Source organism: Lutra lutra, chromosome 18 (genome assembly GCF_902655055.1).
Source record: "Lutra lutra chromosome 18, mLutLut1.2, whole genome shotgun sequence".
Taxonomy (NCBI): Eukaryota; Metazoa; Chordata; class Mammalia; order Carnivora; family Mustelidae; genus Lutra; species Lutra lutra.
This window is the reverse complement of record NC_062295.1, coordinates 36,777,461-36,798,634: the sequence shown is the minus strand read 5'-3', so window position 1 is coordinate 36,798,634 and position 21,174 is coordinate 36,777,461. Positions and strand designations below refer to the sequence as shown.

The 21,174-nt window shown below is 55.1% G+C and overlaps 1 protein-coding gene across 1 annotated transcript in view; it reads left to right on the top strand.

Annotated features, from left to right (window-relative positions):
- FOXK1 (forkhead box K1) overlaps positions 1–21,174 on the top strand; it is a 63,408-nt gene that overhangs the window by 27,049 nt on the left and 15,185 nt on the right. The window contains exon 2 of the mRNA XM_047712760.1: positions 15,653–15,838. Within this exon, the coding sequence (XP_047568716.1) occupies positions 15,653–15,838 (186 nt within the window). The remainder of the gene's footprint in view (positions 1–15,652; positions 15,839–21,174) is intronic.

The window sequence follows — 21,174 nt, the reverse complement described above, 5'->3', positions numbered from 1 at the left end:
GCCTAGTTTGTTATTTTTTCTCTTTTACGGACCACACATTTGGTGTTGTGTCTAAGAACTCTGCACCAAGCTCTAGCTCCCAAAATTTTTTTTGAAATTTGAATTTCTCCCCCCATAGGGAATGCACCATTTCATGCTGGCTGCTTCCAAGATATAAAGAAAAGGTCTTGGGTGTTCAGAAGTTTGGTGTGGGTTTCTTTGCGTTTATCCTGCTTAAGATTCATCCGTGTTCTTGAATCTGTAGGTTCACCTCTTCTGCCAGATTTGGGGACCTTTCAGCCGTTCTTCGAATGTTCCCTGCGCTCTTCCATGTGTTGGTCTCCCTTCTGAGGCTCGGGCAACATGGATGTTCAATCTTTTGTAGAAAGTCCCTTGCGTCCTCTTTCTTTCTGTCCCCTGCTTCCGCATAATTGCTTGCCAGAGAGTTTCCACGATGGCTGCGCTGCAACCCTTGTCATGTGACCCTGACATCACCGTGGTCCTGCGTTGGTGTCTGTTGGCACCTTTTCTCATTTCATTTGAGACCTTCTCATTCTTGGTAGGGCAGGTCATTTTTTATCGGAACCCGGACATTTGGGGTATCATGTTGAAAACGTTGGATTTTACTTAAATCCTTTGTTTCATGAGTCCATCTCTGATACCACTCTGGTGGGTGAAGTAGGCATGTCCCTCGTTCTTCCTTCCCACTTGCCTCCAAGGGGCCCTACAGCTGTGCCCGGTGCACACACATCGTTCCCACCCCAGGTCAGCCTGCCTCTCACTCTCTGCATGGCTTGTTGTCCCCAAGTCCTCAGGGGAATGACCTGTTCCCTAGATGCTCCCTCAGTGGGGAACGGCCTGGGTCCCTGGCCTTGGCACATGTGGCAGTGGCACGTTTTGCAGGGGCTCTTCTCCACTGTGGGTCTGTGGCTGCCTCTCAGACCTCAGCAGCACAAGGCCTGTGTGTCTCCAGCCCCGCTGTCTGTGTGCAAAGCATTGTCATCTCAGTCACCTGGCTCAGTGTCCTTTCTCCCCGATGGCAGATGCCTCCTTCGAATCCGACAGATGCCGGGTAGACTCTGGCAAACTGTTAGCATATGTTCACGTTCAGGTGGGTCTCCTTGTCCTTTAGTGGAGTTTTACAGTGTTCCTTCTTGGTGTACCTCTGTGGCTCGTTTGTTCGTAGGTGGGCTCTTTCTCACTGTCGCTGCTGGAGCCTTCCAGGCAATTCACTCTCTGCCGCGAGCCTCCAGGCTCTGGTCATCATGCCATGGAGTGCACCTCTGCCCAGATCTAGCTGCGGGTTATCACAAATCAGCTCAGCCTCACGTGGGGTCCTGGGCTTTGTGGGGCCTTGCGGTGTGTGCTGCACTCGCAGTGCATGGAAACCCCCGCCCCAGCCCCAAATTCCCCAGCTGGCCCCTGTGGCCTTGTGGCCTGTGGTGGCAACGTGACTCCCCACCTCCCCTGTGGCCTCGGTGAGAAGGTAGCGTTCCCTGTGACAACCAAGCCTGTTGTCAAGAATAGGCAGGCGGTATTCTAGAAAATGGCCTGACTGCTGACCATGAGCTGACAGCAGTCACTGAGAAGAATTTTCAGCTTTGAGAGTGAGAATCATTCCACCCCTCCAGCCATGAGAATCCTGGGCTGATGGCTCAGAAGCAGTTTCCTTCTGTCCCATTTCAGCGAGCATTGCTGGGCCTCTCCTGTGTGCCAGGCCTGGGAACACCGCTGTGAGCAGGAAGGGCCTTGCCCTGCACCCTGGACACCCGCCCCTGTGATCCCAGAGCACAGCGTGTGCTGTGAGGGCAGGAACGGAGTGCATCAGAGGGCAGGTGTGGGGCTGCTGTGCGCTGGGACAGAGGGGTCCTCGCCGAGTGTGACCACCATGCCGTGGACCCACGTCAGGGCAGGGGTGGGTGTGAGTCTTCCCAGCAGGGCAGCCGCTAGAGGAAGGAGCATCGGGGGCGCCCCATGGGGCTCGAAGTTCGCATTTTCTTCTGAGAGCTGTGGGTAGTTCGAGGAAGGACCTGATTCGATGTGAGGCTTCTCGAAGACCGTCCCGCTGTAATGCAGAGAGCAGAGGACATGACAGGGCGGGCATGGGAGGAGCCGAGTTTAGCGATGAGAGCTCTTGGCCCCGGCCCGGCCTTTGAATTCCAGCTCGGCATCTGACAAATGTGTGAGTTTTGGTGAAACTTAATACTATCTTAATTTTTAACTGAAAAATAGCCCAGAAATACTTAAACCTTCCTTGAATTAAGCCTGAAGCAAGCACACTTGCTCACTGCCACTTAGAATTGTCATGAGCTGTCACGGGATGACTTTCTTCCTCGAGTGGTGTGTTTGCCTCAGACCTGGAAACACTGGTGTTAACTCTTACTTTCACTGGTGACTGCCACTCCCGGTAATAAACGTGACCACATTTAAGAGGCACGGCGACAGTAGCTCATCTTGGGCTGTGTGGAAGGCGTCACTTGGGTAATCCCCTCCATCTTCAGTGAAGGAGAACGGGAAGATTGTGGAACAAATAAAACTGCGAAAACAAGAGACGTCCATATTGTTTCATTTTAGAATTGAACTTGAATTTCAGTGCAGCCCATGTCCCGCAGGACACGTGGCTGCCCTGCGCCCCTGGGGAGGTCCCCCCCATCCGTGGGGACCTTGCTGAAGGGGGGCCTGCGGCAAGGTGGGGGTCATGTCCTGCCCTGACCAAGTAGTCGAGGAAATGGGGGTGTGTGCCCTTCCCCTGCCGCCTTCCCGAGTGTCCCTGCTCCGGTGACCGTCCACACGCTCCTGTTATAGAAGCTCTCCCGGGTGGTGCCTGGATTCTCATTTTAGCTCTGACGTGTGTTGGCAGGATTTCCTTACCTGAAGGCGTGTTCTGTGGGTAGGTGTCCCATGACATCTTGGCCAGAGGCTGTCTGGAGCCCCAGTTGGTGACAGTGCGGGCTGCGTGGGGGTGCTGCTGTGATCTGGGCATGGCAGGTGTGGTGTCCTGGGCTGCCGCAGAGATGGCCTAGGGCTTAGTTGTTACACGGTGGTGCACTCTCATGCGTGTTGTGGGAGGTTCTCAGTGGACTTTCTCTCAGAAACGCCACCTACAGGAATGTTGAGGAAACACAGTGGGCCGGCAGTGAAGCCGGGTGGGGGGCAAGAGTGGCCTCCACTGCAACCCTCCGCAGTGTCCCCGCCCCTTCCCTTTCTCCCTTGGGTGGGTCCAGCTCCCAGGAAGTCAGGTTGTGCCCAGGAGCCTTGTATGCAGAGTTGTCTGTTGGAGGCATGTGGGCAAAAGCACAGAGTCTCCCTGGAGAAGCCCCGGAAGAGGTGGCAGGCGCTGGCACCCTCCGACTTTGCCATCCGAACAAGAGGCTTGTTCAGCCTCATGGTCCCGACTGACATGTGCTATCTCCAAGCCCAGATCCTTCGTCTGTCAAAGTGAGGAGCACACTGGGTCCGCCTTAACGCTGTGGGAGTCGGCGATCTGGTGCTCGGAAGTGCACCCCGTTCCCACAGGACATCGGTGCTGCTCCCCCGAGTCGCAGGGGCAGGAAATGTAGCCGGAGAGCCTGTTGGTTGGCATCGCCTAAAAACATGGGCTTCGTTTGTCTTCTCAGAGCTGCTTTGCTTTGTTCGTTTTGAATGTGCTAAGCTGACTTCTTTCAAGGACCGTCTTTGAGTGATGTCGCTGGTGAGAGGCCTCCTGAACACGCAGAAGGAGCCCGTGCCGCGTGGTGCCGGCTGGCCTGGTCTCCCGGGCCGGCGTGCGTGTGTGTGCCCTGCTCCCTGCGGACGTGCTTCCCTGGTGCTGTGGCAGGACCGCCCTGGCTGCAGCATAAAGAGGAGTTCTTCCAGGAGCCAGGAAGGGTTTTCTTCCTCCTGTCTTCTTCAGGCACATTTTGCTCAAAATAATCACCATTAAATATCAAGAAACTGAAGCGATGTAGTCAGCATTTTCTGCTTCTTAGGTTTTCTGGGGCCATTGGCCTTTTGGGTCTTTAATTTGTGTGCATTAAAGTGATAATGGCATTGCCAGACAGGCTCCAGGCCCACTCCCCAGTGCCCTGCTGTGCACTGGACTGTTTTGGAAACTCAGCCCGCCCTTCTGGGAGCTGCTGTACAAACAGTAATTCAACTTTTTCTTTAGTAGGGAGCCCTGACTTATTTTCCTTTCTAAAACCAAGCAGTTTTCTTTGATCCAAGATGTGGAAAGGATAAGAGGCTTGCTTACACCTTGCTGTGTGTGTGTGTTCAGTGTAGTTTTGCTGCCTCTATCACAGACTGCAGCTGAGGCCCGACTTGGCTCAGCAAATACCAAGCCTGCTTCTGTTTTTCTGTCCCACCATTCTTAGCAAGAGGCTTTTGTTTTCAAGGTCATCTTGTCCAGGGTGGCTGCTGATGCACCGGCCATCACAGTTTCATCCTAGGCAAGAAATGGAGGAAGAACTAATGGACAGTTAATGCTCACATGGTAACTGTCCCTCTGCCTCTTTGGGGACTCTCTGCGTGGCCTGCCTGTGAGGTTCTGCTCACTTTTCACTGGTCAGTTCCCACCACAGAGATAGCTGGAAAATAGTCTTTTAGCTGGGACATGGGCACGGAGGAAAAAGTAGGGGGAGGAATAAAGGAAGTGTGTTCAGGTGTGTGCGGCACCTTCTCCCCTTGCCCAGTTTGCCTGGGCCGCCCTCTCTGTACCCCACCACCCAGCGCACCCCTTCACCTCGCAGCCCCCATGGAATGCCCTCCCCTGGCCTTGCCTGTGCGGGCTCCTTCTGTGACTCAGCCTGGTGCCATTTAAGGTTGCTGGGAGGTAGGGGCTGCCGCTTGAGAGTAACAGCCCTTAGCTTCTCCTCTCACACAAACCCCCAGAGGACACCACCCCTGTTTCCCTTTTGCTGCCTCCAAGGACAGAAGAGGGCTAGCAGGAGCTCCGTAGATCAGCGAGAGGATGCTGCTCTGTACAGTTTCAGCGCAGTGTCCCGTCCGATCATTTCCACATCTGTGCCTGAAGTGAAACCCAGCCGGGGTGGAACTGAGGGCAGGAGAGCGCTTTCCCTTTTGCTCTGGGGCCCTGCACGCCTGCTCAGGGTGCGGGGGTGCGTGGTGCACCAGGAGCAGGCCCGCCCAAGCCTGGACGGGCCTGGACAGATTGTGCACAGTTCTCAATCTCTGTCAACTGTGACAGCTTCCCAGGCCTGCTGGCGGGCTTACAGTTCTTTGGGAAGTGGCTGGACGCCAATGCAGCTCGCAGATGTTGGGGGGGGGCAGGGGAGACAGAGCTGCACAAGCCCGCTGGCGGCCCCTCCCTAACTTGGCCCAGCTGGCTCCCTGCAGGTTTCGCTTTGTGCCTAGTCGCATTTTCCAAATTAGGAAAGTAAGCTGAGCTTTATCCTTGATAAAGCAAGGATGTGATTTGTCGGGCATTCAAACGCAGTCCCTGTTGTGTTTTGACAAATGGAACCTTAAAAAAAAAAAAAAAAAAAAAAAGCCAGCAAGAACTATTTATTCTTTGTGGAGGTGAACTGGCAGTTTCTGTTTGAGGGTTCTCTCTCGGACTTTGCTACTGTCTTGGGGTGTATCAGAAGGGAAGGTCTTGAGTGCAGTGTGAGGTGTGTGGGGGGTTGCCTCGTGGTTTGCCCGGAACATTCCTGTTCATGGCAAGCTCGCGCAACCCTATAGAAGGACAGCCTTGCCACAGACCTTCCATTGGGCGGCTGTGGTGGGGACGCCGTTCTGGCAGGCCCTCCCGGGCTCTGCCTTCAGCTTCTGAAAGCATTTTCTCTGCCAAGTTGAACAAAATTGAACTTGGGCCTTTTTGACAAAAGTTTCCAGAATCCAGAAGATAAACATGCAGAGCTGATTTCTGCTTTGTTTTCTGTTTCTCCGCCCCTTGTGCAGTTCAACAGCTGCTTTGTCTGAAGTTTTTCCTTTCGGCCCCTCTGTTTCCTAGGGCAACAATACCACAGCAGTTTCTCTGTGCTGTCCTCCGAGTACACGTATGGAAATAAGAGCAGTGTCCGGAGAAACGGGGTGTCCGGGTTAGTGCCTGTGTTTAGAGCCTTGGGTGTGTGGTTCCCTGGCACACTTGCTAACAGCAGATGCTAGTTTTTAACTGTTAGTGCGTTATTATTGAATTTTGGGTTAAGGTTTAGGAAAAAGACTAAATTTTGCAAATTATTTTTTGCTAATTATTTTGCAGTTTATTGCAGTTTTGCAAATTATCCTTGCATGGAATGCCTCTCCTTGTGTGCCATGTCCCGGTGGCTGTCAGAGCCCTCCCTGACCCATCCAAAGTTCCTCATGTCACCTGGATGTCATCCCCCATAGGGTGTGGGTCTGTGACCTGAGGAAGAGCAGGGAGTTTTGAAGGGCAAATGGGACCATTACTTACTGGGTGGTGACTTCTCTTTCCTGGAGCTCCCAGTGGCTTTGCTCTCCTGCCCGAGTGCCCCATGCTCCAGGAGAGGAGGGGAAGCGGTATGTACAGACGGGGCAGTGTGGGCCCCCATCTCCAGATCAGGTGGCTGTTAGGCAGGTACAGATCACTGCACAGAACACTCCCCCCCGCCCCGTTTCAGTGACACAGTGACCCCCCCCCCCCAACCCCGGCAACCTGGCCCGAGGACCCTGGGCTCTGTGGGCAGAGTATCTACAGCCTGCTGGGTGGCACTCAGGGCTGCTGCCAACAGTGCCATCTCCGCCTGAGCCTGTCTTTAGAAAGCATGGACATGGATGGGAGCGGCTGAGTCCGAGACACACGGGTCCCCCACGAGCGATAGAGCAATGGCGCAATGGTCCCCCCCTCGCGCACTGAACGTTCTCTGACTCTGGCCCGTTGACCCTGCTAAACACAGTGAAGGTGTACCGTCTATACCCTTACGAGGTGACTCTCTTGTCCTTCATCTCTGGCGATTCTGCAGCAGCCAGGTGTCAGCTGTACCCCTGCCTCGTGCCGCGGCTTGTGCGGTGCTCCAGTGAGAATTTACCTCTTCCCACCTGTAAGCTGTTTCCGTGCCCTCGCCTCTTTTTTTTTTTTAAGATTTTTATTTATTTATTTGACAGAGCAATCACAAGTGGTCAGAGAGGCAGGCACAGAGAGAGGGGGAAGCAGGCTCCCCACTGAGCAGAGAGCCCAATGCGGGGTTCGATCCCAGGACCCCAAGATCATGACCCAAGCCAAAGGCAGAGGTTTAACCTACTGAGCCACCCAGGCGCCCCATGCCCTCACCTCTTGATAGACTTTAAGTTCCAAAAATAGGTTATGGTGACCTTGTTGTGGGCTCTGACATGCGTGTGCACCACGTGCCAGGAGAGCAGAGCACCCCCAGCAGTGACACCTCCCTTGGGGGCTGGCAGGGTGGAGCAGCCCCGAGCCAGGCCCATCACCGTGCGTTCCAGGGAGTTCGGCAGTTTCCTGAACATGCCCGAGAACGAGGCTTTCTTGGGGGGAAGAGTCTCTGGCCCTTGAAAACACAGGTGCTGGGGCTCTCCCCACCTCAGAGGACACAGTAACACTGCAGACACGAGCAGGAGTCCTCAGAGGGACACCCCAGAAATGACCCCGAACCCTGTGGCTGGATTTGGTCAGAGTCTTGCTTCCGAGAAAGGGGGTGAAATGATTCTGGAGGGACCAGGAACCCCAGGGTGCCTCCTTGGCCGTCTCCCGCAGGGGGTGCCCGGAACTGCTATGAGTGGACCCCACTTAGCAGGCTCTGGGAGACGACGGCACGTCATCACGGCTGCTCCCACGCTGTCTCTACTCGGGGCTCCTCAGCTGGGGGCTAAACCTTCATTTTTACCAAGGACCCCTGGCTTTGACCAGGCCTTTGGCTGCATTTTTGACTGGGTTTTGGAGTTTACCAGAGGGGCCGGAGTATTCTGCAGTCTTTTTTCTTTTCTTTTTTTTCTGTAAAAGTAGTTTTGGCCTGACTGTAAAACTATATTGTTGTTTGTTTTTTTTTTAAATAGATCATAGAAAAATATCTAACGAACAAAGCAGGGGTACCTGGGTGGCTCAGTCGGAGAAGCGTCTGCTTTCGGCTCAGGTCATGGTCTCACGGTCCTGGGATCAAGTCCCACATCGGACTCCCTGCTCGGCGTGGGGCCTGCTTCCCCCCATCCCTCTAACCCTCCTCCTCCTTATGTGTGCACACGCGTTCTCTCTCTCTCTTTCTCTCTCAAATAAATAAATAAAAATCTTCAAAGAAGAAAACCAAGTAAACTTCTAAACAAGAATTATTTAAGTTGCCGTATTTCATTCCCACGCCCACGTTGCTGCTGCACCGACCAGAGCTGAGCGTGCGGACAGCACCGTGTCTGTCACCGCCTGCTCCCTGGCTGCTGGCTGGCCAAGGTCACAGCTGTGTGAGTGGCCCCTACCCAAGGCTGAGGGGTCACTTCAGAGGTGGAGTGAGCAGACGAGCAGTCAGGATCGCAGCCTCGGTTCATGGAGGAGGGATGAGGAGCAGGCAGAGAAGGTTGGGTTTTGAGTTTCTGTGGGTGTGTCAGGGACCGGACAGAGCCAGAGCCTGGTCAGGGACAGTGGTCATCCCGCCTTGCGAAACCTCGACAGTCTGCTTCCCTTTGCTCTTCCTGGTTCGAGCTTGTATTTTGATTCCTGCCCTGTTGGTCCACCTGTGTCGTGCACCCCTCCACCGATGGCCCCTGGCTTTGCCGTGAGGGTGTCCTCACAGCCTGACGAGCCCCCGTGGCTGCAGCCTGCCTCCTGCAGTTTTGGCTGTTCCAGCAAAATGTATTAAATTGTTAGTAAAATTCGATCTTTTAGGCCTAAAAAAAAAAAAAAATAAGATTGTCAGAATCCCTTGATTTGGGGATTGGATATATAAGTTTTTCAAAACCTTGTCCTGAACAGTCTTATTTTCCTCCCATGTTCTTACAGAAGTCCGAGCAGATTCTAGCCCCTCTGGCTTTCTAATTGCAGATGTAGGTATGTGGGAGCCGCTGTGGGCTGCGTTGAGGACAGCTGCCTCCTGGCCTCCACCTGGAACACAGGGCTAGAGCCCCCCTGGGCTAGAGGGGCCTGGCGGGTGGTCTGTGGAGTCCTGTTCCGGGGGCCTCCCGGCCTTGCCTTCAGACCTAGTGGCCTGGCCACGTTGCCACCTTCCTCCCCCCAGATCTGGACACAAGGGCAGATCTGGGCCAGGATTAATTCTCCACAAGGTTTCTGGAAGACCTGTCATGTCTTGGAAAATCCAAAGGACTCATTATCAAGTATTTGCTCTCCAATTCTTTTTTTTTTTTTTTAAGATTTTTTATTTATTTATTTGACAGAGAGAGAGATCACAAGTAGGCAGAGAGAGGGGGGAAGCAGGCTCTCTGCTCAGCAGGGATGCTGAGGCAGATGTGGGGCTCGATCCCAGGACCCCGAGACCATGACCTGAGCCGAAGGCAGCAGCTCAATCCCCTGAGCCACCCAGGCGCCCCTGCTCTCCAATTCTCGACTGTTTCATTACTTAAAGGACCCGGTAACAATGTCAAAAGAATATTTGGATAGAAGACGGGGGGTCCTGGAAGGCCACCCCAATCCAAGGCTCTTTCGTCCTTCTTCCTCGCTCTCTCTGCTCATGAGAACACCGGCGTGCTGTTGGCCACTTGCTGTGTGCCAGGCCTCGTGCTTGGTGTCCTCGCTGCATCTGGGCTCGGAGACTTCCAGGTTCCCCCCCCACTGTCCCCACAGCCCGTACTCCAGCCGGGCCTGGTCAGCTCCAGATCCCACACCATTCACCATGACTCTAGGCCCTCTGGTCTCTGCATTTGATCTGTCACCATCACACTTGTCCATGGGGCAGTGGTTAGTGTGTGGTGTGCCCAGAAGCTGTGTGTGCTTCTAGTCACTTCACTTTCTGTTCCCGTTTACGTCCCTAAGAACCCCGTGCGCTGTGCTCTGTAGTTACCCAGTGCTTCTTGATGAGGAGAGCAGGCTGATGCACGGCGATGAGATGTATCCTTCCAAGAATGTTTGCCCGAACCACACACCGTAGTCTGTTCAGCAGTTCTTCACCGTAGGGAGCTCTTTGGCTGTTTACAGTTAGGTTATAGTTTTGGTTTTTGTAACCAGGGTCAGAGTAACGAGGGCAAAGTTGATCTTTTTTTCCTGGATGTAACAGTCTTAACGTAAGCTGATAGAGCAGTTCCCAGCTTTTTTCTATGACATCGTTGTGTTACCCTGTATCCATTTTATGCCCCACGGTAGCTGCTGCAGCTCCTGCCATCACACTCGCACTTTGGCCATTGGGAAGGGGAAGAGGTGAAGAAGACGCTCTTTTCCTCCTGAGGGCATGACTGTTAGCATCTCATTGACCAGCACAATCTCTTGGTGCAGGAGAGGCAGAGAAGCATTGTGTTTAGGCAGACGGCTGCGTGCGTAGCTGTTCACTGTCAGAGCAAGAGGATGTGTGTCCAGTGAAGTAGCGGCTTCTGCCATAGTCCGCCTTTTGGCCACACACATATGTGTCCCTTCTTCCAAAATAAAAACACTCCTCCCCGTCATCAGAGGAAGCTGCCCAAGTCCCACCCAGTGACTGGACCCCATAAAATGCAGGGTCTGCGGTGATGAGCGCGTCCCTCATCAGGGCGTTCCAGGTGGTCCCTCTGTGGAATGCTGAGGCAAGTAGAAGGCAGAAGAAAGCAATCCCAACTCCCCGCTGGAAAAGAGAAGAACAGGAACCACCCTCACTGGTCACAGACGTTCTCAAAAGCATGACCCTGCAAGGCCGTTGCTGGGTCTGCATTCTGGAAGGATCTCTGCCCACCAGCCTCCCTGGCCTCATCAGAAGAGGGCCGTGGAGATGATCTGCTTCTTAGCAGCCCGTCCCACCTAGTGCAGGAACCACGGCAGGGACCTCTGGAGGCAGGTTTTGAAAACTGGTCTTTTGTTTACCGTTGTCTGGTGCGGGCCCTCTCTGCCGGTCTCCCATGAGTGGGGGATTCCTTGAGGCTCCCCGAAGCCATAGGCTTGCCAGGCTGGTTCCTATTCTCTAGCCAAATGGCAACCGCTTGAGGAAGACGCAGCACCCCTCCTGCAGCCCATGGCGTTGGTTCACTACAAGCCACACCGGCGTCCCCGTACATCTGATCCCGGTGGCAGGCTCTGTCCACGCCAAGCCTGCTGTCACGTGCTGCCCGGAAGGGTGAACAGATTGTAGCCCGTGACGCCCTCGTCAGGGGTGAGGACCTCCTAGCCAGCCAGCTTGTAGCAACACTGGGTTCTCTGATGGTTAGGAAGTTGGTACAAAAGCCACGGGTCTGGTCCTAGGATCCCGTGCCTTCTTCGCTGTAGCTTCCTGAGAAGGATTCCTCTGTAGAAGAACTTTTGTTCCGATGTGAACCTCTTGGCCAGAGCCACCAAAATTTTTGTGTCTTTTCAGGAGACATTTTCCAGCCTCATCCAGCCTTCCTTCTAGAGTTTTCTTTCCTTTGTACGTCTCATTGTCCAGGTTTCTTGTTTTTCCCTGGAGGTAACTTTTGGGGCCCTCACTCCATAGGCAGCAGGGGCCTTTATCTTGGGAGACAAGGGGTCTGCCTTCTCTTCTGCTCTGGGTCATCTGTTTCTCTGAGACCGCCCCCCAATTGCTTGGTTCCTGTCTTCCTAAGAGATGCTCCCCAGCGTCTGTTTTTTCCTGGCTTTCCGTCCACACGTAAGAGCTAGGTCCTCCCACGGACGGCTGCTGCACCTGCCAGGGTGGTCTGCTGGCTGGTTCCTTGTCCGGTGGGCTTCACCGGGGGCAGGACACAAATGCCCGTCTGCAGCCTTCGTCCTGGGCTGTCGTCCGCTGGGGGGTGTTGGGAAGGTTCGGGGTGGCGTGGCTGGCATGCAGAATTTCAGGCATCCGTAGTCAGTGCAGGATGTCGTCCCCATTCATTGTGCGGGCCCAGGCCCATCCGCTCTGCTGGACGCGGTGGGATGAGCGGCAGGCCAGGGGACTATTACAGCTTTGGAGGGGGAACGCTCTGTTGCCTTAATTTTTTAAAATTTTTCTGGAAAGTTTCACATGGAGTTCTTTCTCTCTCTGCCTATTTCCTGTGTCTGGAATGAAGATCACTGTACTTGTATTTGTATCAGTAAGGATTAGAGGAGCCCTTTTGTGTCCGGCAATGTCCTGGCTGGTAGGGCCGGGGGTGGGATTCCGTTTTAAGGACCAAGTGGAAGCAACAGTAAGCGACCACCCCAGCCCCCCCTGAAAACCTTAGGCTCCTTCGTGCTGAGCAGAGCCAGAACCAGCCTTCTGGGCCATGATCTTTGACCTGCTGCTGAAGAGAGCAGCTTTGCGTGGCAGCAGGGTTGCCACGGTTTGGCCCAATTTCTAGGAGCCTTTGGCCTCCACGTGGCCCCGGGAACTGCGCGAGCCTGGGGCAGACCCTGAGCGCGGGAGCTGTGAGGCACGAACATTGTTTCACAGGAGCCTGAGGGACGTGTAATTCATGGAGCTCACAACTAACCCACTTAAGTTGTCCAGTTCAGTGGTTCTTTCTCTGTTGGCAGTTGTGCAGCTCGCACCAACGTGGATTTTAGAACGTCTCTCCGTCACCCGTGAAAGCCAGCTCCCCCCGCCCCAGCCCTGCACCAGCACCCAGTTCCTCTCTGCTGTAGGTGAGGGCCAGCGTGCTGCAGGGGGATCGGAAGAACCGTCCCTCGCAGGGTGGGTGCATGCCGGTCGGAGACGTGCTGCAGGCTGGGGTGGGACATGCACACACATGCACGCACACACACATATGCACACACGCCTACACACGCTCCTCTGTAGCCGTGATCCCCAGTGCTGACGGCGCTTGGGGTCAGGTCGAACGTGGAGCACCTCCCAGAGAATAGCTTTAATTGCAAAACATGCTCATTAAAACACTGACCAGGGCCCGAAACCGGAATGGAAATATTATAGGGAGAGAAGTAATTGGTGAACCCGGGAGCACCCTGGGGAGATGTCTGTTTAAAATTAAGTAGCTTCCTGGTGTTTCTCCTCCTAGGTAGGAAACAGTTTGCCTTGGGGTAATTTCTGGAAGAGTGGGTCAGGAGCTGCTTTTGAAATAGCTGTTGCAGTAAATAATAAGAAAATGTTTATTGTTAAACTTTAATTGGGGATGACTCTTACAGTAGGAAATTGCATGTTTGAATCCGTTATAGACGGTGTTTGATTTCGCTACTAATTTGCTAACCCAAATCCCTGACCTACAAGATGTTGTGTTTTGTTTCACTAAAAACTCCACACGTATGCATGTATTATCTGGAATCTTTGTTTTTTTAAACTGGAAGGTGCCTAGGAGGTCATCTCGTGTGCTCAGAGCCTCCCCTTTTGTTAGCTAAGAACGGAACTACGGAGGTTGGGGCACTGAACTCAGGAGCGGTTCTCAGCCCCCGTCTTCCTACAGGCTGTGTCCCTGATTCTCAGTTCCCATCCTGACACCTCGCCTTCAAAGGGGGGCTCAGAAGCCCTCCCTGGGCACGTAGCTCACTTCCCAAGAATTGCCCTGGGGTCTGGGAGCGATGCAGCCCTGGGCCGGCCGGGCTGCCTGGAGCCTGGCTTCCCCACCCCCATTCCCAGGATCCTGCGCCAACCCTTGTCTTCACCCACAGCCCTGTTTTCTGACGTTCCACTCTGCCTTGTGACCTGTCATAGGCCAGAAGCCACATCCTCTTTCTGGTTGCCCTGATGATGGTAGAGGGGTGCTGTGAGTGCACCCTCGTGTGGGGGCTTTCACAGCACGGACGGCACAATGCCGGGCCCTTCTGGCAGGTAGTGGAGTGGAGTTTATTGTGTCCATTCGCAGCTGCCAAAGGAAGAGACAATGGTTAAGGACAGAAACACTGCCTTTAAATATTCGTCGTTCTTGCTTCTGTGTATGACACTGTGGCACAGGGCTGCATGCGTGTGTTTGTGTGTGTTCGTGTGTGCGCGTGCGCGCGCGTGTGTGTGCATGGGTATGCGTGTGCATGGAGCCCTCAGCCAGATTCCCCGTTGCAAACTCTTTCCTTCCTCCTCTGGTTCGGGGACGGCAGCCGTCTTCAGGCATGAGCTGGGACGGATGTTGGCTCCATGCCCTCCAGGTCTGGAGAGCCCGGAGGCCTCAGAGAGCATCGTAGGCAAGTGTGTGATGTAACTTTCTAGCCAAAATACTAACGAAGGAGGTTTCTGTTGGGTTGTGGGAAACTAAGGAAAGTGGAAGCAACATCAAACGTCTTTTAACCACGGCTTACAAGAGGAAAATTGCAGAATGTGTTTGGATGGCCGCAGGTGGCCTTACGCAGAACGGGGGCCGGGGGGTGATGTGGACATGACAGGGCGGACACCCCACCCCCGCCCTGACATGCTGGTGTTTGGACCGCATCTCCCAGAACTGAAATAGTGTCAGAATCTCTGTGTTGTGGTTCTGGGTTTGGAAATACAAAGCTGGTGCCCGTGGGTCAGACAGCGGCCTGGTGCTTTGTTCCCTGCCTTTGCGGAGATGGCCAGTCCCCGTGTTCGGGCATCTCTGGAAGAATGAGTACTGGCCAGTCGAGCCAGTTTGAGTTACTGACTTCCCCTGGGAGGTGCAGGCGGCCTGGCTGTTGGAGCAGACGCCGCCTGTGCTGCTGAGTCATTCCAGGAGCAGGGGCTTCCCGAGGGGAAAGCTCGTGTACCCCGTGCGCCCACTCTAGACGTTTACTGCCTCTCGTGGGCCCAGAACCTATTTTGACCTGCTCTTAAGTCAGGTTTTTGATGACTTTGATGAAGAGGAAAAGGGAATTGAAATGAAGAGGGTGAATGCTGTGTCCCCGGGAGTCTGAAGGTGTCCCTGCCATGTAAATCGTGCTGCTGAGTTAACACGGGCACGCAGCCTGTTTGAACACCTGGCGTGCTCTGAACACCTTTCGGGAACGGTCGGGAGTGCACTGAAGGTGGGAGTGGATACACGTCCCCTCCAGTCCCCTAACCACGCTGCCCTTGTCTTGCAAAGAGCCTTTTCTGAGCAGTTGCTACAGGCAGGGCTGTCCTCTCTGTTCTCACTTGGGTTTGCATTTCTGTTTGTAACTAAAGTTTCAGTTAGCAACCTGTTGATGACTTGTGCGTCTGGAAGTCAGGTGTGCTGGATACATAATGTCCAGATTTTACGCAGATGTTTCTTGGAGGGTAGGCAACCTTGGTTTGGCGTGGCACACGCAGGGTGTGGCTGGGTGTGTGCGGCCGCCTGCCAGCAGAGGCCCAGAGCTGGTCACACAGGGAGTCACGGGCTGTTCTCTGCCGGGTGCCTGCCGGCCTGGCGAGGGTGGTTCCGCCCCCGTGGTCCCACTCCACAGCTTCTCAAGACACGGCCTGTCTTTACGCTCGCTGCTGAGCGGCGACCATGGTGGTTTAGCTTCCCAACGAGCGTACTCTGCGAGCTAGTGAGCCCCACTAAGGTATGCCTGCACCCACCCCAGTAGGCGGGAGGTGGCGGCATGTCTGAGCCTCTGCTGGGGCCCCGCCGGGTTCCTACCTCTGTCTTCACGTGTGCAGGAAAAGGAAAACCCGTATCAATGTCAGTAAGTGTCCCAGATCGGATTTTGGCTTCACTCTGTGAACCCAGAGTGACACTGGGGTTTTGTGACGTCAGGCGACCCCACCATCAGGTGAACCAGAAACGTTCTGCAGCCTCCTCATCCCTGTCTCCCCTGCACTAACACACGCTCTCCTTGTTACAGGTGCACTTTCCGATTCCCCAGCACGGCCATAAAGATCCATTTCACGTCACTGTACCGTCCAGAGGAGGCCCCAGCATCTCCCCTCCGGCCCCTGTACCCGCAGATCTCCCCTCTGAAGATTCACATTCCGGAGCCGGATCTCCGCAGCTTGGTCAGCCCCGTCCCGTCCCCGACCGGCACCATCAGGTAAGCGCCCCCCAGCGCCCCCGCCAAGCACCGGGGTCCCCCTGCTCTGGCCGTCTGTGTGAGAAGCAGGAGGGGGACACAGGCATTCCAAGTCTTGGACAGCACTCAGTAGGTCTCTGGAAAACTGCAGGGCTTGGAGATTTTGAAACTATTTTAAGTGCATCAAGGGACCTGACGCCTTAAATCTCCAGAGAGTTCTCTCCTGGACTGGAGAGTCCCTGCTGCACAAATCACTTCTTCAGTCTGTCGCTCAGGGTCTCGGGAGCTTGCTCGAGAAGCAGCACAGGTGTGGTTGCGCTAAAGACACAGACCGCTCTTTCATCTGTGCACGGCAGGACTTGAACTTTGTTGTTCTAAACTCTAAACTTCATTTACAAAGTTTTAGGACTTGATCTAGAATCAGAAGGAGAGAAAGTCCTCAGACGTTCTCGTCCTCAGTGTGGTGTACAGAGAGTCCTTGGGGGAGGGTTTCGGGGAGATCCCCGTAGAGAGGGGCTAGCTGGGCTCTCGACTTCGTGTCCTACCCTCTCTCCGTGTGGTACTGGTGCTGGTGTCACGGCTCTGGCCTCGGCACCGGCAGCCTGCCCATGGCTGCTGCATCCTTGGTGTGAATGTCAGACCTGGAAAAGGCAGGTCATGGCTGAGTCTGGTTTTGCCCCCACATACCTCCTGCAGGGGTCTCGGTCCTCAGGGGTGTCTCCGAGTCACGCCTAGAGAACCGCTGCTGCTCGGGTGAGAGCTCTGCTGTCCCTACAGTCGTCTGGTCAGATGCCATGCCATCCCTCACTAAGGGACGCTCTGGTGGCCCTCATGTTCTAGAACCATGTGTCCCTTGGTCTTTCTGGAACAGTTGTGCCTCACCGCGCGTCCTGTTCTCCTGCTAGGACACGTTGCTGACACACTGGGAACAGCTTGCATTCAGCCAGCTTGGAGTCCAGGTCCTGAAGAGCCAGGGACAAGGTGTGTCTCCCTCTTAGGGAGGGAGTGACAGTGTTGATCATGGCGTGGCCTGGAACTCAAGCCTGGGCCCCTGGTTCTGGTTCTGGCCATGTATCTATGGGAGAACCAGGGGCTTCCTTGGGCCTTGTTTTCCTTGTCGTGAGCCCAGAGGCAGATGTCCTGGCTCTGGGACATGGGGACGAGCAGCAGCGTCCTGCGAGCCACATGCACATGAGGTCCTGTGCTCGGCATGATGCTGGCAGCATTGCTCACTTCAGGTTCCTAGAATGACTCTGCTCTAAAGCCCCGCATGGAACGTGTGATCTCGTTGTTCCAGACGGCGAGCTAGAACTTAGTGTAGAGCAGGAGTTTCATGCTCACGTGAAATACCCCTGCACTTTCGTGTCTGTGATGTATCCACTGCTAGGAAATGACACACGGGGAGATGAGGTGGCCCCAGCGGACGAGGCTCTGGCTCTTCCTCACACGGCTGACGGGCCGCTCTGGACCCGCAGCTCACCGGAGCTGGAGGTCCTGGCTGGAACTCATGCACAAGCGCTCACGGCATCGGTGTCCCTAACAGCTGCGAGGCGGGAGCCTCTCGGGGTCAGATGTGTGCAGTCACGGTGGAACGTTATTTGGCCATTAAAGGGGATGAAGCGCTGACACGTGGCAGAATGTCCCATGGGAACACGATGCGGAGTGAGGGCGGCCAGGGCAGACAGCCGCCACCGTTAGGACACCGTTGATAGGAAACGCCTGGAACAGGCAGGCAGCTGTGGGGCTGGGGGTCGGAGGGTGGGCTCGCCAGCTGCTGCGGCATTTGTTCCCCGGGGCGATGATGGAAACGCCGTGGACTCAGGCAGTGGGGATGGCCACTGACTCCGTGAGTACCCCAGAAATGCGGGGCTGTGCTCTAATGCGGGACTGACCTCCCAGTGAAGCTGACACAAAACCAGGCCTGCCCTGACACCTTCGTCCAGGAGCGGCCTAAAGCCGTGGCGGGCACAGTGACCAGCGGCGTGCCATGCCCGTGCTGCTGGCCACTCGCGGCTGGTCCTGGGCGGCTGGGGGCGCCTGGAGGGCCCAGGCCATCGGCTTATGATCCAGCCCAATAGACGCTTTCTAAGAAAGAAAAATGTGTTGGTTTTTTACCTGGAGGGCTTCAGAAAGTAAATCTGTCTCCCAGGAATAATCCAAGTCCAAATGGTGGCCACCCGGTTACCATATTCAAGCCAGGCTTTGTGGTCCGGATGTCACTTTTGTGTCAGAAGGAGGCACGAGCTGGAGGTAGTCAAGGGAAGTGTGGACGCTGCTGTTAGGGGTTGAGCCTGTGTGGCTGGAGCTGTGCTGAGCCTTTGGGGAAGCAAGGGGCCAGGCCCCAGCCTGATTTGTGGGGGCGCTGTGTCCTCCCCACCCCCCTCTCCTTTCCATTTGGCAGAAGATCTGGGGAGAAAGCCACTGTGGGACTGGCTCTCTCTCCCTTTCTGGTCTTTAAATATCAGAGAAAGGACCTCTGTTTACATCCGTTTATCTTAGCGCTGTGGAATCCACTTGAGTGTTTAGAAACCTCAGGGGCCCTTGTGGTTTCACTTGCCAAGATCTGATCATCTTCTGGGCGGTTGCAGGGGTGGGGCTGTGTGTTTACAAACACCCGCCCCCTCCTCCACCCTGGGACGCCCCCCCACCTCCCCACCCCACAGCGCTGGAGGAGGGGCCCAGGGCAGAGGGGGTGGGGCTGGCCCCCTTCCCGTGGCCTGCCTGCTGCAGCTGTCCCCCACCTTCCTGTCCCTTCGGACTAGACAGCGGCAGGAGGGGAGGGAGCCCCTTTTCCTAGTTTGGTGTGCCTGCGTCCTGCTCTCGCCATTGGCCAGCTCACCCGCGCCGCCTAGGGGCCTTGGTCTGAGTCGCTTTCCTGCCGGAACCCCAGTTTCTCCAGCACCCTGGCCTGAGCCCCACCCCCTCCACGGTTTTCTGAGTGGCTGTCCCTGGAGGAACATTCCCGGGAGGAACTTTCTGGAGAACAAACAGCCCCGCCCCATGCTGTGGCCCCACCCGCCTTCCTTTCAGTTTGGCCTTTTCCTGCTTCCCTGGCAGGCCAGGGGGTGTGGCGCGCCTGCGGTGGGATTTGTGTTTTTGTTTTGGGCGTTTGTGTGTGTGCGTGCGCGTGCGCGCCCCCCCCCCCGCCCCCCCCCCCCCCCCCCCGGGGGGCTGATGTACTCCACCCAGAAAATGAATGAATGCTCTTTGAAATAAATTCTGCTGTCTCCAGCAGCATTTTGTTGACTTTTTTGTTGACTTTTTTGCAAAGAAGTGGTGTTTTTAGGAAGAAAAAATCAGTTCATCATTTTCTGGGTTTTACAAAGCGAGACCCCAATCTATAAAGAGCTCTTGGAGCCGGGAGTTTCAGGGACAGAGTGGAAATGAAGGCAGAAGGGGCGGGGGGCAGAGCTGGTCTTCACAAGAGCCACACTTTACAAGCGGTTTCTTTAAGAAGCTTTTCCTTTCCTTGATTTTATTCAAGGTGTCGAGCTCAAAAACCTGAGTAATGTGTGTTGTGACTCCGGCAAAATCTAGGCCACCCTTGACCGTGGTCTTCAGGCTCAGTCCACCCCGTCAGTGGTTGGAGCTCGGCCACCTTCCCTTCCTGCCATCCATCCCGTCCCATCCGTTGGGGAGAAGCGCTTGCGTTTTTCCAGCCGACGGGGGCCCTTTCTTGGGGTGACGTTTCCTGCGTCACAGCTCCCAGCCCTGCCTCCAGACACCTCCTGTCATGCCAGCAGGGGCCTTTGCCCGCTGATGCATCCATTGCTCCAGGAACCCCAGTGTCTGAGGCTCACTTGGGGGCCACTTTCCTTTCTGGCACCTCTCCTGTGGGCCTCGCACCCCCACGTTGCCCTTGCCCTTCCCAAACTCCAAGAAGTAAAAATTGGATCGTCCAGACAGAAAGGCGGGCCCCCGCGTTCTCTGTATTTTCCCTTCTGCCAAAATCTGTGCCAGGATGTATTTTGGCTCTAAAATGTTGAGATAAAGTTCTTATATTCGCTAGAGTAGCCATTTTCTGGTTCTTGGCCACATCTCATGGGGGCCCTTTGAAGGTTCCTGCTTTGAGTGTTCTTGGCCATGCCTTGTGGGCAACGCCCAGCCTTGTGGGTGCTGCTGCTCAGCGTGGGCCCATGAGCCTGCGATACTGGGTCTCCCAGGCCTCACACTTGGGAAGCAGGAAGAATCTAGAGTGCAGGGGCTGGGGGGCATCCCCCCAAGGTCTGCCCCAGACAGGCTGCCCCTCAAGGTCTGTGTGCCTGGCGACACCTGGGCTGACCAGCAGCTCGGGCCAGCATGCCGACCGCTGTGCACGGGGCAGAATGCGTTGCAGAAACGTGTTGGGCTTCTGAAATAGCTTCCCAGGATTTCGCAGCATCACATTTATCGTAAGCGTTCCTAAGAGAGGCCTCAGAAGCTGGCCTCTGGCTCTTCTTTCCCTGTTCTCTCATTCTTTCCAGGTTACAGAATCACTGTGTGTGCATCACACACAACTCAGACATTCTGGAGAATGAAGCTCGCGGAGTGCACCGTTCCCAGGACCGGCTCGGTGCCCTCTCCCAGCAGCTTGTCTCAAAGGGCTGCTGTGGGTTTCTCCTTCCCTTGTCACCACACTGCCGGGGCTCGGATTGCTTCCTGAGTCCCCACAAGGGGACCCATGGGCCGTTTCCAGGGTCTTGCCCTCAGGGGCAGCCCTCCCGAAACGTCTGCCTACGTGTCTTCCGCGGGGGCGATGGATTCTCAGATTTGGTTATTTTGTTGAAGATAAACTCTGGGAGGGTCAGAGCTGCTGGAATCGAGGAACAGTGATGAGGAGAGGAACTGGGACACTTATTTTAGAGAACAAAAACATCCTGATCTTCAGAAAAGTTTGAAAGGCATGAATGAGAAACAGAATTACCACTCAGCTCTATGTCTTCATCGGACGTATGATCTTCTGCTTGAAAAGTCTGTTTGCTCAGCCGCCGTTGAGGAGCTGATTCTGTATTTTGACTAAAAATTAATAATCTAATGAAAATCTCAGTAGCACTCCACAAAAAAGACTGAGCTTCCAGAAAACCATCTGGATGATCCCTGAAGCGGTGGTATGGGTCCGGGGCTCATGGAGGGTACCCGGTGGCCACTCGAGGGGCTGGGGCAGGAAGTGGGGCATAGATGCCCCCAGCAACCGTCCTAAGCACACTGTTTGGGGCACGGGGGCCATGGTTCTCTGCATGATGGCCAGGAGCGGTCCCGGGAGGGGAGAGGACCTGACTGCGCCTTCCAGACTTCAGCCCAGCCTCTTCTTCCAGCACCCATACCTGGGTGGTCCCAGGCACCCATACTGATCTCGGCTATGCGGTTCGAATCTGGGG